We start from the raw sequence: 16,627 nt of genomic DNA, 5'->3' as shown, positions 1-16,627 counted from the left end.
AGCATAAAATCACTGTAGATAAAATTGTTAAGGCTTTAGTCGGACAAATTAGATTCTTCAGAAGTTGTAGTGTTGGAGTGAAAAAATGTGAATAGAAGTACGGTCTATGTATCGCTGTTTGTCATTCAAGTTATAAGGATTTAACAAAATAGTCTCTCCCTTAATTGCTCACCACCGAAAAAAAAGGGAAGGGGACTATAACACCCCTACTAGAAATTACCTAGGATTTATCTAGCATTTATGTTAAACTTGGCATTGGATACATTAAAATTAGAATAATAAAAAATTCTTCTGAATAAGATATGGAAGTTCTCGTCTTATACCTTTGAAATAATACCACTGACGCGAACTTTAGTCCAGCGACTTCTGTTTCTTCATCACGAACCATTATGTCGTCTGGTAACCTGAATATCTGAAATAAGTAAAAGGGATTGGGGTGAGACAAGATATCTGTAACGCCCTAGTCGATATATTTATTTATTTTGATTTAATTAGAGTCTTATATGTGATTTTAATTAATATTGGTGATTTATGTGGTGTGATATATTTTATTATATGGTTGATTTTAATATTAATGTGACTAGGTGATAAATAATAATTATTTTGGGGTTTGGGGAGTTATTTATTATTTAATAGAATTAAAGGGAGTTAAATGAAATGAAGGGAGTTAAGTAAGTGGGAAGTTAGAAAAATAGAAGTTAGAAAGCATTGTACGTGAAAACCAACTTTTGGGAGAAAAGGTAGAGAAGAGCAAGTAGAGCCAAGAGTGATTTTGCTGCACATTTCTTCTGCAATTTCTAAGGTAAGGGTGAGGTTTATTTCAGTAGTATTGATTTAATTTCTGAATTTGAGTTTAACAGAGTTTTGGAGTGAATTGGGATTTTGGGATTTTATGATGAAATGATGATTTTGGAGTTGAATTGATGATTTTGATGTTAGAAATAGGTTCTGAGTGCATACAGTAAGTTAACTCACATCTGTAAACCAATTTGGGGAGTGGATTGAAGGAAAATGGGATTTTGGGGAAAAACCTGTTTTCTGCCCGTACAGAAGTTCATCGCTCGCCTCGCAAGCAGCTTGTGCTGGCCTCGCGAGGGAGCAACTTCATGGCTCGCCTCGCGAGCAGACCAACTCGCCATGGCGAGCAAGCCAGTTCAAAACTTGATTTTTCAATTGTTATTATAAGATATTTTGGGGATGGTTTAATGTACCTAAATGATTTTAATGATGACTGGAGCAAGTTTTAGGTTAAAAAGATGAATAGGGAGCTTAGAATTGAGGTTTGAGTGAAAAAAATGTCAAATTCCCGAGAGCACCTATTTTTCACTCGCCTTGAACTCGCCATGGCGAGTAGCTTGTTTTGTGAACTCGCCATAGCGAGCAGATGTGCTCGCGAGGCGAGCTACCCAGTTTTTGAGTGCTGAATTTGCTTGCATGAATGGTAGTGATTGATGTTGTTGTTTTGAGCATAGTTATATTTAATTGTGCATTATTCTGGATTGTTGGATCTCTAATTGATGTTGTTGCTGATGACTGTGATGTATGCTAAAATTATTGAATCATACATGTTGTTTAAATGGAGTCATATGGAGTATGTATGCATGGTCAAGTTGTATATAGATATACACAAGTAGGTCCATTGCATATGCATAAACAGCGGAGAGGACTCATGTCCTGGAGCACTAGTTGTTCACAGCGGTGAGTGCTTCGGTCCTGATGAATGCTTTAACTATTCAAAAGCGGTGAGGGCTTCGGTCCTGTCTGGTACCACATGCATAACTGCATATTTTGAGGAGTCTTAGTGGTGTTGTCATGTCATGCATGAGTCTTAGTTGTTGGTTGTAGTTGCCAAATTGATGATGATGATGTTGTTGATGAATATATATATATATATATATTTGTATACATATTGTGATGGGTGGATCTTGATGATGTTGTTGTTGCTTGTGAATTATTTATTTATATTTGCAAGATGATGTATTTGATGTTATAGGGTGTTAGATTCAATTGAAGATTTTAATATCTATATTTTATTGTTGTGAATCTCACCCATTCTGCTTGAAAATGTTGTCATTCCTATGGGTAACTTGCAGGTGATCTTGAGTAGTCGGTGGTGGCTCAAGTGTCGTGTCTAGGGCTCTGATACGTGGGATGAGAAATATTCTTATTATTGTTTTCTTTCCTATGTATCTTATTTTGGAACCTGATGTTGTGGCCCTATGATGATTGATTATGTTGTTGAGGCTTATGCCAAGATATTGTTTGGAGTTTTAAAACCATTGTTGATGTTTGATGAATAATATTCCGCTGCTGTTTAAATGATGACTTCATTGGATGTTTAATAAATGGATTTTTATATTCTATTTAATAAATTTTGAAATGTAGTGTAGCATGCCCGTTTGATGAATTACTCTGATGAATATTTTATATTTAATTACTTTTGGGTAACGGGTGTTACAATATCCAGTGGCGGAGCCCTTCATGGGATGGGGTGGGCCACGGCCCACCCGGAAAAATTAAAAAATCAATGATTATAGGTTTTGCGAGATTTTATGCAATTTTGAGTCGGTTTTATGATTTGGTTGATCCAAATTCCTGCAAAGTGGTGTAGTGGCCCACCCGAAAATTTAAATAATTCAATTATAGGTCTATTTTGCGAGCTTTTATACAATTTTATGTCGGTTTTAGGTTTCGGTTGATCCAAATTCCCGCAAATTGGTGTAGTGGCCCACCCGAAAAATTTAAATAATTCAATTATAGGTCTAATTTGCGAGACTTTAAACAATTTTTCAATAGTTAATTTTAGTGGCCCACCCTGACATTTTTTTCTGGCTCCGCCACTGAGGATATCTCAGTGAGTTCCACCTATCCTAGGTTGTAGACAATCTCAAGAAACCTATGATCGACATATGTTCTAAACACAACCCATTTCGGGTTTATACAATCTTTATCATACATAACTGAGCGATCAGGGATAACTAAGATCACTACGAAGAATACTATCATGATTTTGTCATAATGTCATATTCTTATTTATACACATACTGATAATCATAATCACACTTCTTAACTAAAAGTTCAGGTCATTAATTAAACATTTTACAATGTGCATATATCTCTTCGTTGTGGCGAACAATAACTTTTTTTTTTGTTACTATGAGTCGTACCTCATAGGCTACATTATCTCTTCGTTGTAGCAAACAGAGTTTTCACATTTGTTACTTTGAGCCGTACCTTATAGGCTACATTATCTCTTCATTGTAGCAAACGGAGTTTTCACATTTTTTACTATGAGCTACACCTCATAGGCTACATTATCTCTTCGTTGTAGCAAACGGAGTTTTCACATTTTTTACTATGAGCCGTATCTCATAGGCTACATTATCTCTTCGTTGTAGCAAACGGAGTTTTCACATTTTTTTACTATGAGCCGTACCTCATAGGCTACATTATCTCTTCGTTGTAGCAAACGGAGTTTTCACATTTTTTTTACTATGAGTTGTACCTCATAGGCTACATTATCTATTCATTGTAGCAAACGGATTTTTTGCATTTGTTTTATTTTTTTTTTCTTTTCCTGTTTTTTTTTCTTTGAGCATGTTACTCATTTCAATTTTTCTTTCAAATAATTTATATAAGTATATACATCAATTATCTTGCTTAGTGTTTTATTGCTAGAACCAATTCACATGATCCATACTTTCATAACATTCATATCATATACAATTTCATTCACATTATCATGACTTTGCATAACCATTAAAACCTCGTTGTATTGAGTAAAAAGTAAATAGCACCATTTCAATGACATGATTCAAACTACCCAAAGGGAGAGTTAACTAACTAAGGAACTCACCTTAAATTACTCCCAGAAATTGCAAAGCAACTTATCCAAAATCTGCAGCTTCTGCTATCTCCAAAACAGCTTATGCCTTGACTTGTAGGTCTTGCCTTTTCCGAAACAGCCCAACCCACTTGTGACATATTCCTATTTCATCGATCAGCATATACAAAAATTCCCATTTCAGTCCATTCAGTTTCAACATTCAGCCCCTGCCTCTATCTTCTTGCCAAGCCAAACCCTAGCTCTTGGTGTCTTGCCTTAATCTTGCTCAAGCTTGCCTCTAGCTCAAAATACAACACAAACTTCAATTCTCTCTACATGATCACCATCTTAGCTCTAACTCCTTCAAACCATGCTAGGATCACTTGAATGAACTTCTTAGGAGAGGAAGAATGAGAGAACAAGTTGTTTAGAGGTTCTACTTCTTCCATAACTCAAGCAAAACACATAAGCATGATGATTCCATGGTGAAGTGTTGATTTTTGGTGGATAGCATGAGAAAGAGGGAGATAACGTGCAGGTTAGGAAAAGGAGGAAGAAAAATATGATTTTTGGGTGAGAGAATGTGGTAGAAAAGTGTGGAAACTTTTTTGGATATTTTGTCTTATATATACCCCCACTTAGGGGAAATGACCATTTTACCCCTTTTAGGTCTTCTTAACTTAATTTATATGATAAAAAAAATACCGTAAAAACTTTAAGCGGCATATTTCATTCCCCGTAATCCGTTGTAATCATATAATTCGGTCATGAAAAGTCTTACTTTCAATTACTATTTTGCTCTTCACTTGAAAGTTCCGAGGATAAAATAACTTGTATAGATATCTGAATCTCACATGCGGGATATTACAGGGACGATGTTTAATCACTTGTTCAATCCTTTCTTGAAAAAGATGCTCATCTGCTCTGGTTAGCTCTTCTTGCATAGTAGACATTTTCTCAATAATTCTCCTTGTGAAAAGTAGGTGTTACGACATACATAGGGAAGGCAAATTGGCTGCAGATTGCTATGGCCAAAATTTAGCTATGTTTCCGTTGATACATAGGGAAAGTTTTCATTTACTATGACTGTTAATTTGTAATGTGTCCTCTTTGTTAAGGGTTCAGGCCCTATCCTGATTCTTTAGTGCTTTTCTTGCTTGATAAAAAAAAAAGTATCTTATCATGTGCATGCAATCTATATATGTTCCTCAATTCATTTTTATACATGCCTTGGATTTTCACTATGACTGTGTATTGAGTTTTTGAAATATCACAAGAATTTATTTCAATTGAAGGGTTTAGAAAGTTGTCCATTTTATTTGTTGATGGATACTATGACTGTGTATCGAGTTCTTGAATGAATTTTATTAACTATAATAGTAGTAATATGTTTGTGCATAAAACAGAATTTTAGCATAGAGATTCAGAGACATTATTGTCTATCAAATGCTTGAATAAGACAAGTAGTAATGTGCTTGTGTATAAACTAGAAGGTTAACACAGGTGATGAAAGTAAAAGTAAAACAGCAAAAAATTTCTTGAATACTTATTGTAGGTACAAACTTTACAGTCACTATCCATATATGCAACCAAAACAAAAACAAAATTAAGAGAATCATTGGAAGTTTAGTGTTTAAGCAGCTTGTGAAACTTTGTTCCAAGAATCTTCATTCACCCTGACCAATTTATTGATAGAGACACAGAGAGAACATATATGTTCACACACAGTTTCAAGTTTATGGTTTTAATGAATGACTTAACTTATTAAAGGGTTTCATTTCAAGGAATATAAAAGTTCAAAACATGCATGTCATGTGAAAGTGAAACCTTTGACCACCAAGAGTCTAGTGTTTCTCTTGAATGGTTGTAGTGGAAAGAGGCCATGTAGCTTCTGAGAGGTTTGAAGAGAGTTTGAATTTAACCCCGAAAATAAAACAAGAACTAAAGAGTTTGACTTGGAAGAAAAACATGGATCATACCACAAACAAATTTAATGGTTAAATATAAGAGTCATATTAACCGGTACCTCTGAAACAGAAATATTTTTTTTTGGATATTTATCTTTTTTTAGAAAAGGTGCTCAAGGCGTTTCATTGGTAATCACAAATCAATACAATGAGGTGTGAGGACTATAATAATAAGATTGATGATTAGCTATGAATAATGTTTCTTCAGCCATGTCATGGTTAACACAATTCGCTTGTCTCCGAACAATACTTATTTTAAAGTTTGGGTAAAAAGAAATGAGATCATTATAATATTTTAGTAAAAAGGTAAAAGGGGAAATATCAGCTATAGGATGATAAGTAATTTGAGCAACCATTGGCAATCAACTTTGAAAGACATATATAGTCTGTGCATGTCGTAACTCTACATTGTTTGCTTATCAAATGTTAATTAAAAGTCTTATATTTAATCAAAAGTTGATGTTAAACAAGAGGATCTATACACGTAATGTCTTTAGATTTTGATATGCGGTGCTCAATTTCCTTAGTGTAATTGTTGAAAGCTCAATGATTATGTTACTCCTCATGACCGAACACATATCACTCATCCAACAAAACACATATCACTCATCCAACAAAACAAAGGGTGTTCAAGATAGCACATTCCAAAGTTAGTTAAGGCACTAGTTGAAGAAAACATGGCATCTAACATTGTATTTATAAAAATAAAAACCAGTGGGCGAAGGGGACCAATTAGATGGGTGGTTGGGAAACTTGGTTAAATACATACGACTTTCTCTTGTTTCCAATCTGTTAATAGGAAATAGCACGAGATAGTAACTTATGAGACAAGTTGTGATGTACCTTTTTATCGTTTTCTTTCTCCCTTTCTTTTTCTAAATCAAACAAAGCATTAATGAGATAGCACGGAAGTTTCGGTTCAAATTCACCTTTAGGCATGCAGCAACGTTAAAACTATTAGAAAATGTGCCGTCTATTTGAGTTTCGGTTCGAGAAATTAGTCTCTCTTACACGCGCGGATATAGGACTCACGGTTTACAACAAAAAAACAATGCATTAAACTCTAGTTATTTTTGTTGTTTGTTTTTCCTTTTGTACATCATACTATAACAAAGTGTAGTAATTTTTATAAGAGTTTTCATTAATGATTTTTTTAATTAAAAAAAAAAGTTTAATTTGATTCAATGTTTTCAAAATTATATTGAAAAATAAGTAAAGTCTAATTAATAATTTCATCAACCAATAAAACCCAATAATTGAATTTGTTACATCCTGAAAATTATATTTGTTTTTATACATTTCTTCTACTAATTTATTTATGTGTGATTAATGTAATTTTTTCATCAACCTTATTTCATCAACGAATAAAACTCAATGATACTCGAACGATCAAACATAGATGAATAATTGAGTTGGATTGATGGATACATCTATTTGCTCCATAATAAGTGATATACTAGTTATTTTATAAAGAATAATTTTGTAAAATAGTTTAAATTTTCAATTTTCCATATAAAACAAATTTATATTTTTAAGGAAATTACTTTCATTTTTTAATGGTTGCAAAATGGTCAAAACTAATTACTAGTACAATTTAGGAGGGCACATAGTGTTAACTTGTTTCGGATGGGAGGTGTACATTTATTGTTAGCACAGAATATCATTATTTTTTGGTGAATATTAGCACAGAATATTTGAAAACCAGTTAATGTATGATTTGATTCAAGAGAATTTAGGGTCAAAATCGATGCAGAATGCATGGTGGTTCAGTGAAGCATGAAAGTTCCAAATGACCGTTTGAACCTCCAATCAGTAACAGAATTGACCGACTCTCTGACCGTTACTCTAGCGCTATTCCGTTTTTTTATTTGGTTGATTGGACCAATTTACCCTCCTTTCATCTAACTAGGGTTAAATTTTTCTATGATTATGTCTTGCTTTCCATGTTAGTCTTGATTATGCTTTCTTAATGTACCTACTTTAGCTGAGGTGATTGATTGATATTCATAATCATAATATATACTCCCAGTCCATTTCTAAAACGCAACCTGACAAAACAAATAAGAGTGCCAGTTCACCTCATTGGGCCACATTTTATTATCCTTATTATATTATATTATATATTATTATTATCACAAATATTTTTATTATTATTATTAAGTCTTATTGTATTTTAGAAAAGTCATATGAACTTATTATATGAGCCATCAAGTTACTCCACTAGTAATTTAGAATAACTGAATTTATTCACTTAAAAATCTATCATAAACTATTTATTACTCTCTAATAATGCTCTATGTTTTTACACACTTTAAATAATCCAACACATATCAATTTTATGACAACTTGTACATCAATTATACATGGCCAACTCAATGAAGCTTGAGGGATTTTAGTTTATTTTCATGATAAATTTTTTTACTTAAACATTGCTAGTTTAATTTTTTTAAGCAGCCATGTCGTCATTAAGCTTTTCAAAGTTTTTTTTTTCCCTGAAGGAGTATTTTCAAAGCTTAAATACATACTATTAGTTTGATGTAATTATCACTAAAAACATGATTTAGACAAATGAAGAAAAGATGATGCGAAATATGGCGACAATTGATAATTAAGAATGATAGTTGAAACTTAACGAGGAACAAAAGTTTTGATTTTACACTTCCATTTCTTAAACTAAGGTCATCTATAATGAATGATACTTAATCCCTTAGTACTTATGGGGAAGAGTATTAATTTGGTACTTTCATTGTACGCTCATGCATCTAATACCTAGCTTAGTATTTCTAGAGGTATCTCCTATGGTACATTTTCTCTCTTTTAAAATGTGAAATCCATTTAATATTTGTGAGTTATAATTGAATGAGAAATTATTAGTAGAGTTTATTTAGTAAAGAGTAGCGATATTTGAACAACCATTTGATACAGCTTTTGTGACAACTTCTTTTTTCTCACTTTTCATTGGTCAAAAACAATGGAGAGAGAAAAAGAAAGAGAGAAAATAAAAACATAATGTGAGTATGAGAGATAAAATTGTCGTGTCTGTACAAATATCATTTCTCGTAAATTTGTTGCAGGTGCAAATGAATTATTATGTACACATGCATGGGTGTCCATTAAGAACAAAAGTAAAAACAATTTTCATAAAATCCCTAAAGTAATGTAAAGAGGAGTGTTATTTAAACAACCATTTGGTTGACAATTTTTGGGACAACCATCATTTACATAGAAAAAGTTGGTATTTACACGAAAACCAAAGCAATAGAGAGATAAAGTAAAAAGTAATGTGAGTATGAGAGAGAAAGTTGTCACAAAATGGATGTTCAAATATCATTTCTCTAATGTAAATGTTTGACACATGAACTTTTTATAAAAAAAAAATAAAAATAAAAATTAGAAGAGTTAGGTCATATAGAAACAAAAATTAGGATATGCCTTAAAATTTAAAGAATATTGACATAGATATATACATACATATCAACCTCACACTGATGTCAAGAGTTTAGTCCATAATCTTGTAAATTATAAATCAACTTTTTATTTGTCAAACTAACTCGTTTATTTTGAAAGAAGTTATTACTCCCTCCGTCCCGCAATAAATGACCTATTTAAAAATTTGCAATTTTGACCTAGCTTACTTTGACCATATTTTTCTACTAATATACATAGATAAATAATATCATATAAGATATCATTAGATTCGTCTCGATGAGTATTTTCAAAATATCAATTTTCATGATTTTTTCTAACATATTATTCAAGATATTTAAGCTCAAAATTATGCATTGAAATGCGTAAATGAGTCAACTGTATCATTTATTAAGGGACGAATGGAGTATATACGAAAGTATTTTGCTTTTACTTTGGAGAGAGGACAAGGACAGTCACAATGATTAAGGGCAAGCTAAGCATTGTACTATACTACTACTAATACTAATTAACAAGCTTAGAGTCTTCAAGATAAGTTATAACATACGTCAAGCAAAGGACCAACAACTCTATTCATAATAAGCATAAATACAAACCAATATGTATGATGATGTAGTTGAGATTGTTTGGGGTAGGGTAGTAAACTAGTAACTAGTACATGCATAAAATATGGTTGAAACCCATCAAAGACCCACAAAGTCACCAACCAAACAAGGGTAACATAGTCATTTCACAAAAAAACTCAAACATTTTTTCCTTAAAAAACTGTCTTTACATTTTCCATCATATCTCTCTCTCAAACACAAAAATTGTCAAAAGCAATCTAACTTAACCTTAAACCCTTCCATGTTCCTTTCTCTTTATGGCATTCTATAACACTCTTCTCTCCTTTTTCCTCTCTCTCCTCCTTCTCCTCTCTCCTCAACTCTCTCTCTCCTCTTCTTCCATCCATGAACTTCTTCGTTCAAAAGGGTTACCAGCTGGTCTTTTACCAGAAGAGATAAAATCCTATACTTTCTCAGAAAATGGTCACTTAGAAGTGTTCCTTGAATCACCTTGTTTAACAAAGTATGAAAATAGAGTCTACTTTGAACAAGTTATCACTGCTAACCTCACCTATGGAAGTCTCATTGGTGTTGAAGGTTTACAACAAGAAGAGCTTTTTGTTTGGTTACCTGTTAAAGATATCATTGTTGATGATCCTTCTTCTGGTTTGATTCTCTTTGACATTGGTCTTGCTTATAAACAACTCTCTTTCTCTCTCTTTGAAGTTCCTCCTCATTGTAAACCTCAAGGTAAATTCATAGAATTTTTTTTTCTTTATTTGATTAACAAGATGATTTTTTTGATAGATCTGCTACTACCCCTTTTGGAACTATACTCCATGCACAAATTTGGGTCATAATTCACATAATTGAATAATGAATTATTTGATACTGTTTTTGCTTGAGTCTTACTTTTTCTATTATTATTTTGTTTCTTTTTTTTTTCTTCCCAATTTTGGGAAGATGTTGAGTGTGAAATGTTCTTTGGAATTTTGTATTAATTGAGGTTTGTGTTATTTTCTACGATGAAAGAAGCAAAGTTTCTCTCAGTTATAGAAACTGAGTAGTCAACAGTTTCACAGTAGTTAATTACAGCTTTTGTTATTTATTTGTTTTGTTTTACATTCATATACATCTTCACTCAACTTTTGTATGTTGCAAACCAAAGACAATAACAAAGTTAGAAGAGAAGGAAAAAATAATTGAGAGGAACTTTCCTTTGTATAATTAAAAGCAAATGAAGAAAAAATATATATTATTGTACATATAATAATGTCAGATTCATGAGTGTTCTATAGCATCAATTTAGCATTTTTATGACAAATATAAATAAAAGTCCAAAATGGGTGGGGCTAATTTACTGAATTTATTTATTGAAAAATGTTAACGAGTGTCCTAAGAACACCGATTAAGGACTTTAAATAGTAAAAAAAAATTATAGAAAATTGTGCATTCAATACATCGGATATTGAAGTGTTAAACTTTTTTAAAGAATAATTTTTTAATTGGGAAACCTTAAAAAGTGCCCTAAGGGCACTCGTTAACAAGACTTTTATTTATTTTATATACTTTTATGTTTTTGTTGTTTATTAGTTGTTTTTTTGTCATTATTTTCAACTTTGCGGATATTTCTATGTGTTCATTGTTCAAAGATGAAAATGGACATGAGTTTTGTTTTATTATGAATTTTTTTTCATGTTTGAGGCTAATTGGTTGAGTTGTGCAGATGTGCTGAAGAATCATGTGAGGAAGGAGAGAGGATTTGAGGCAGTGAGGTAGTAAAAGATGCCAACTCAGTTTTCAGGCTTCAATTATTGTCTTTTTCATTGTCATATGTTTATATACTTTTGGCATTGCAAGTTTCAACTATAGTCAATATGTGTAGGGGTTTATTAGTGTAAAGGTTGAGGAGGTTGATTAAGAACATGTAAAGATGTGGGTGGGGAGAGAAATCAAAAACTCACTAATTTAATGTTTTTAATTTTACAACTTTCTAAGTTTTGTTCATTCACCAGCTATTGGTCTTTCTGGCTTATTCATATTACAACCAGATTTTGTCTTTTTTTACTTTTTGTTAAAGAAACATGCATGTGAATCAATTTGAGTAAAATAAATTTTAAAATTTGAGATACTTGAAAAGAAAAAAGCCATTAATCTAAGAGAAAAGCAATTAAGAGAGAGAGAGAGAGAGAGAGAGAGAGAGAGAGAAATATATCTTTAAAATTGATGGCCTCTAGACTAATCTAGTGTACATGTGTAGCATTGAACTCCAGCATCAAAGGCATACAAGTTCTCTTTCAATTACCATATTTTAATAGATATTGTAAATGATTGCATGGTACTAAAGCCGTTTTATATGTATAAATAAATTATGAACGCCGAAAGTAATTGAAGGGTTATTTGATTTTACGGTGGAAAAATGTATTTAATTCAAACTGAATTATTATTTTTTATAGTTCAAAAAATTGTTAACAATGAATGATAGAGTGGGTCTATCGAAGGAAGTTGTTGACTCTTATAATGTAACAAATCAATGTTCAAAATCAATTTATATAAGAGAGATGTCATTTCTTGTACTATATGATAGTGTGTCGGATAGAATTACCACTTATTGAGAGAACTTATAGAGAAAAAATGAAACTTACCAATAAATTGGAATACAATATGAATGAAGCATGATTAGTCAAAAAAAACAAACCAATGAAGCATGTATCTGTTTTACATTTTATGAAGAAGAAAAACTTTCTAACTAAAAAATAGCAATAATAATCAAATAATTTTTGCTTTAAGCCATGCAAAACATGTAAGAAACTTTGGACATGTTATTGATAAGAAAAAACTTAGACAAGTAATTTGCTTAGCTGGATACAGCATAAAGTTCTTGAATTGAATTGAATTGCAACGGCAGAAAAATTATAATTTCCATAAATGATATAATAAAGTGCTTCTTCTATTGGAGTTGGCTTATCTTTGTTGTAAAAGGTTAACATATTTTTGGTAATATACAAGTCCTGCTAGACTAGTATAGTATGTACATGGATGGAACTGGACAATAGGAAACAAGGCTTTGCGTTGGGTCCGTGAGGCTTTGCGTCTTCACGCGGGAATTGTGGGCCAGTCACGGGGTGGGGTCACTTTTAAGTATAATAACTTTGGGTGGTCCACCAACATAACATAGGCTTCTTCACTTTTCTTACTCTTGTCAAGTCTCTATTTTTTAATTCTAAAGAGTTAGATAAGCAAATGATACCTCAAAATATATTATTATTTGATTTTAATTCTACTAAAATACTCTTTAGCCTTTTCATCTTTAAAAAAAGTTTAATTTGTGCAAATAGTTTAGATTGCTAAGTCCTTTATATCGGTGCTGACATGACAACTTCACATGTGTGTGTCAAGTGATGTGGCACTCTCATGTGGTGAAAATTTAACCTTTTAACTAAAGCTGACAAAAATGGGTTGGGTTAATGAATCGGTCCATTAACCCATATTTTAAGTTGGGTCGGGCTTCAAAAAGATAATCCAAAATGCACTCGGACCTTTTTCACCTAACCCATTTGGTCTATATAAAAATGTGGTTGGGTCAGGCTGCCCATTGGACCTCGGGTCAATCCATTATCAATATTTTTATTTGATTTTTGTTAAAAACAATGTAAAAGGAGAATTGAAAAGGATGTATGAAAGTGAAGGACAACAAATTCGTATTTCGAGCATGACATTCAAAATCATAGAGAGCCCCCATACTAAGTTACTAACAACATCACAATGAAAATATAAGTCACAAACATTGTACATTTGAAACAAAAACTACAAAAAAAAAAAAACACGTTAATGAGTATACTAACAAAAACTTATATTGTATATTTTAGTTACAAATGAGCAATCTCATCATAATTCAACTCTCTTGAAACCACTTAGATTGATTCTCATTTCTATTACATACTTTTTCTTCGCCAATCCTTGTCAACATCCCTATAACATTTGTAATAAAAAAGAATATCACTTGGTTTTAAACATTTTCAAAAAGGAATGAATCACAAATAACAATAGATAATCATTGATGATACCATTAGCACATCATAATCAAGAGAAAATATTTCACGATAATTATTTATATTGTATATATGTTACAAGATACTATTCTACTTAGTCAATTTAATATTACTGTAATATTGGTAGTTGGTTTTACATTAGTGTTATGATTCTGTACGAATCTACTCTGATGCAACATCAAAATTATTAAGAGCATAAACAATCCTTCTTAAGATCTTTTTTGAATTTTAAATACGCCAAACAATAGCTTTGACCATTTACCTTTGCACAAACATTATGAAAAGTGAGATATATTGTTATAAGATAAATAGTAAAATAATCCTTGGACATTCCATAAAAATTAAAATCAATCCTTGTTGTATATAATAATTGTCTCCCAAAAGAAAACTATAGTTTGTCGGCGTTCATATCAAAAATCACATATGTACAACTATGATAAATATGTTTCAAATTGAAGAAATGAAGAATAATTTAAAGGGAGATAATTTTATAGTTTTTAAAATTAAGACGGTGAAAAGTTATTACTATTTTCCAATATTACTTACTACCTAGTAGATTTATTAAATTTAAACCAGAATCCCTACGCACACGTTTGATACGGATACGTGTAACTCAACGATTATCCAAAAAAACAATACATAAATAAATAGCTAAACTATATCCGATACCATTCAAAAAAAATCTATTAACCTTATTTCCCTTTGCAACGAAGCAAGTCACTGATTGGATAATGGGCGGCGGAGGAACGATGAGGACGGCAGCCAAGCTCGCCGGCATCGGCGTCGCTAGGTCAGGCTTCAGGGGAACGACGGTTACGTATCCTGCGGAGAAGCAGTGGTCTCGGAACCGCGCCTCATCGCCGACGAGGGTTATATCTCAAGGGACCAAAACCGCGGACGTGAAGCCGCTACACACCTCGGTTTCGGAGGATTTGAATGATTGGGAGTTTGCTGATGAAGGTGATTTGTTTATGTCGAGTGGAGAGCCTACGCCGAGAATGGTGTTTGGGGAGGTTCCGACCTTGAAGGAAGCGGAGGAAGCCACGGCTGAATTGAAGGACGCTATTGATCAGTAAATTCTTTTTTCTTTTTTAATTAATCTCATGATTTTTTTTTTTTTTGTTTTCGATTTCAATTTTGATTTTATTTTTTTTATTGTTGTTGAATATTTCATTATTATGCTATGTTATTTGTTAGTTTCTTCTGGTTGATAATAATCTTAGGGTTTTAATTTAAGTTTTAATTAACTTCTGTTTTTGATTGTTTCATATAATGAATTGTTTAATTTCCTGCTATTCATGTTAGTTTTTGTGTGAGAGAATTGAGAAAGAGAAGAAAAAGAGTGGGAGTGTGTTATGGGAAAAAAGATAGCCAGAAAGGTAGAGCGTAGTTCCCTCGTGTCTTAACACGGACACATCGTGATAATTTGATAAAAATTTAATACTAGAATGTAACTATACGATGTATATGTTACTACTTATTATGTGTTTTTCTGGTGGATTATCTTGGATCTGTAGCTACTTATTAGTATTATCTTTATTTCTCTCTCCAGAATTTACCTTTCACCTGCTAATTCACAAATTGAGAACTCATCTCCTGGCAGTGAAGTCTCGGTTCTGTCTCCTTATTCCAAGGATTGTCTTGTTGAGGCTATTTCAAATCCTTCGGTGTCTAAGCATGCCATTCACGCTTTTCAGTTGCTTAGCTCAAGTGTTGAGGCCCAGGTAATATACCTTATTTCATATCTAGATTAGAGCTGCTCAACATGCATTAACAAACTTGTTAGTTATGTGTCATAATATATTTAAATATGTTTATGCTTGGGATCATTTATATTCGATTGTCTTTGATCTCAAACAGACTGTTGTGCAATCCATTGCTTGTGACCCAAATATATGGAATGCTGTCATGCAAAATCCTGCAGTCACTAGTTTCTTTGAATCACAGCTTGCAGGTAATCATTATCTTAACAGTCTCTTATCTTCCATGTCCTTTATTATCCACTTTTTTTGTTTGTTTTATCTTTTGTGCTGGATTTTCATGAAAATTGGGTTGCAATGGTTGATTTTGCAACTGCAGATTCAACAAATGGTGCTGCTTTTGCTGGTTCTGGATTTGCAGAAACTCCTGAAAAAGAGGAAAAGCCTGAGTCTCAGTCAGGAAATGTTTTTGATTTTATGGGTATTCTGCAGAATTTGAAGCTGACAGTTACTGAAATGGTAAGTAGAATGTCCAATTTCTTTCAGAACATATTCCCAACAGTTGAGAAAGACAAATCTTCAGCTGATGCTGATGGAGGCAGTTTCATGGATTATAAAAATGTAATGGGAACTAGTTTCATGGGATTGGCAGTTATGGTGATAATGGTTGTACTGATGAAGAGAGCCTGAACACTCACTAGGCAAAACTATAATCCGTCGACCTTTCTTGTCGTTTTTAATGCTTGTGTAGTATGTGAGTACATTTGAAGCAACAACTTTTTAATGTGTAGCTAGTAGCTACTTCTTTGTGTATTTCTCTTGACATTTGAAGCAGCTATACTATTTTATTTTTTTAGTAGAAATGGAGTCTTCATGCACAGGTTGGTGTTAAAAATTTGACGAGAATTTTATAATCTAATGCTTCTTATTGCTTAACTATTCCCAATAATATATGGGTTTTCACTTTTTCATGAACGCATGGCCTTGGGAAAGTGTGGATTGGAAAAGTTATACTTTACCCGTTGATGTAAGAGCTAATGTGTTCGTCATGGACCAATCTGAACATTTTATCTTTGATCGTATGTCTTTTGGTCCCTCTATTTGCTCTTTA

The 16,627-nt window shown here is 32.4% G+C and overlaps 2 protein-coding genes and 1 long non-coding RNA gene across 3 annotated transcripts; 2 read left to right on the top strand and 1 right to left on the bottom strand.

The window, feature by feature from the left end:
• Positions 1-88: 88 nt before the first annotated feature.
• On the bottom strand, positions 89-4,406 carry LOC112421240 (uncharacterized). The gene is made up of 2 exons (XR_003011430.2): positions 3,857-4,406; positions 89-412 (listed from the first exon to the last, which is right to left on the bottom strand). It is a non-coding gene; the product is annotated as an uncharacterized lncRNA (long non-coding RNA).
• Positions 4,407-9,987: 5,581 nt separating this feature from the next.
• LOC25492948 (uncharacterized) lies at positions 9,988-11,812 on the top strand. The gene is made up of 2 exons (XM_013601284.3): positions 9,988-10,514; positions 11,491-11,812. Exons 1-2 carry the CDS (start codon positions 10,082-10,084, stop codon positions 11,541-11,543), a joined length of 486 nt encoding a protein of 161 aa, XP_013456738.1. The 5' UTR covers positions 9,988-10,081; the 3' UTR covers positions 11,544-11,812.
• Positions 11,813-14,480: 2,668 nt separating this feature from the next.
• On the top strand, positions 14,481-16,452 carry LOC25492947 (uncharacterized). The gene is made up of 4 exons (XM_024782678.2): positions 14,481-14,888; positions 15,369-15,540; positions 15,677-15,770; positions 15,896-16,452. Exons 1-4 carry the CDS (start codon positions 14,548-14,550, stop codon positions 16,204-16,206), a joined length of 918 nt encoding a protein of 305 aa, XP_024638446.1. The 5' UTR covers positions 14,481-14,547; the 3' UTR covers positions 16,207-16,452.
• Positions 16,453-16,627: the final 175 nt, after the last annotated feature.

The sequence above is a fragment of the Medicago truncatula genome, chromosome 4, assembly GCF_003473485.1.
Source record: "Medicago truncatula cultivar Jemalong A17 chromosome 4, MtrunA17r5.0-ANR, whole genome shotgun sequence".
Taxonomy (NCBI): domain Eukaryota; kingdom Viridiplantae; phylum Streptophyta; class Magnoliopsida; order Fabales; family Fabaceae; genus Medicago; species Medicago truncatula.
The sequence above is the reverse complement of the archived record's forward strand: the minus strand, read 5'-3'. Positions and strand labels throughout refer to the sequence as shown.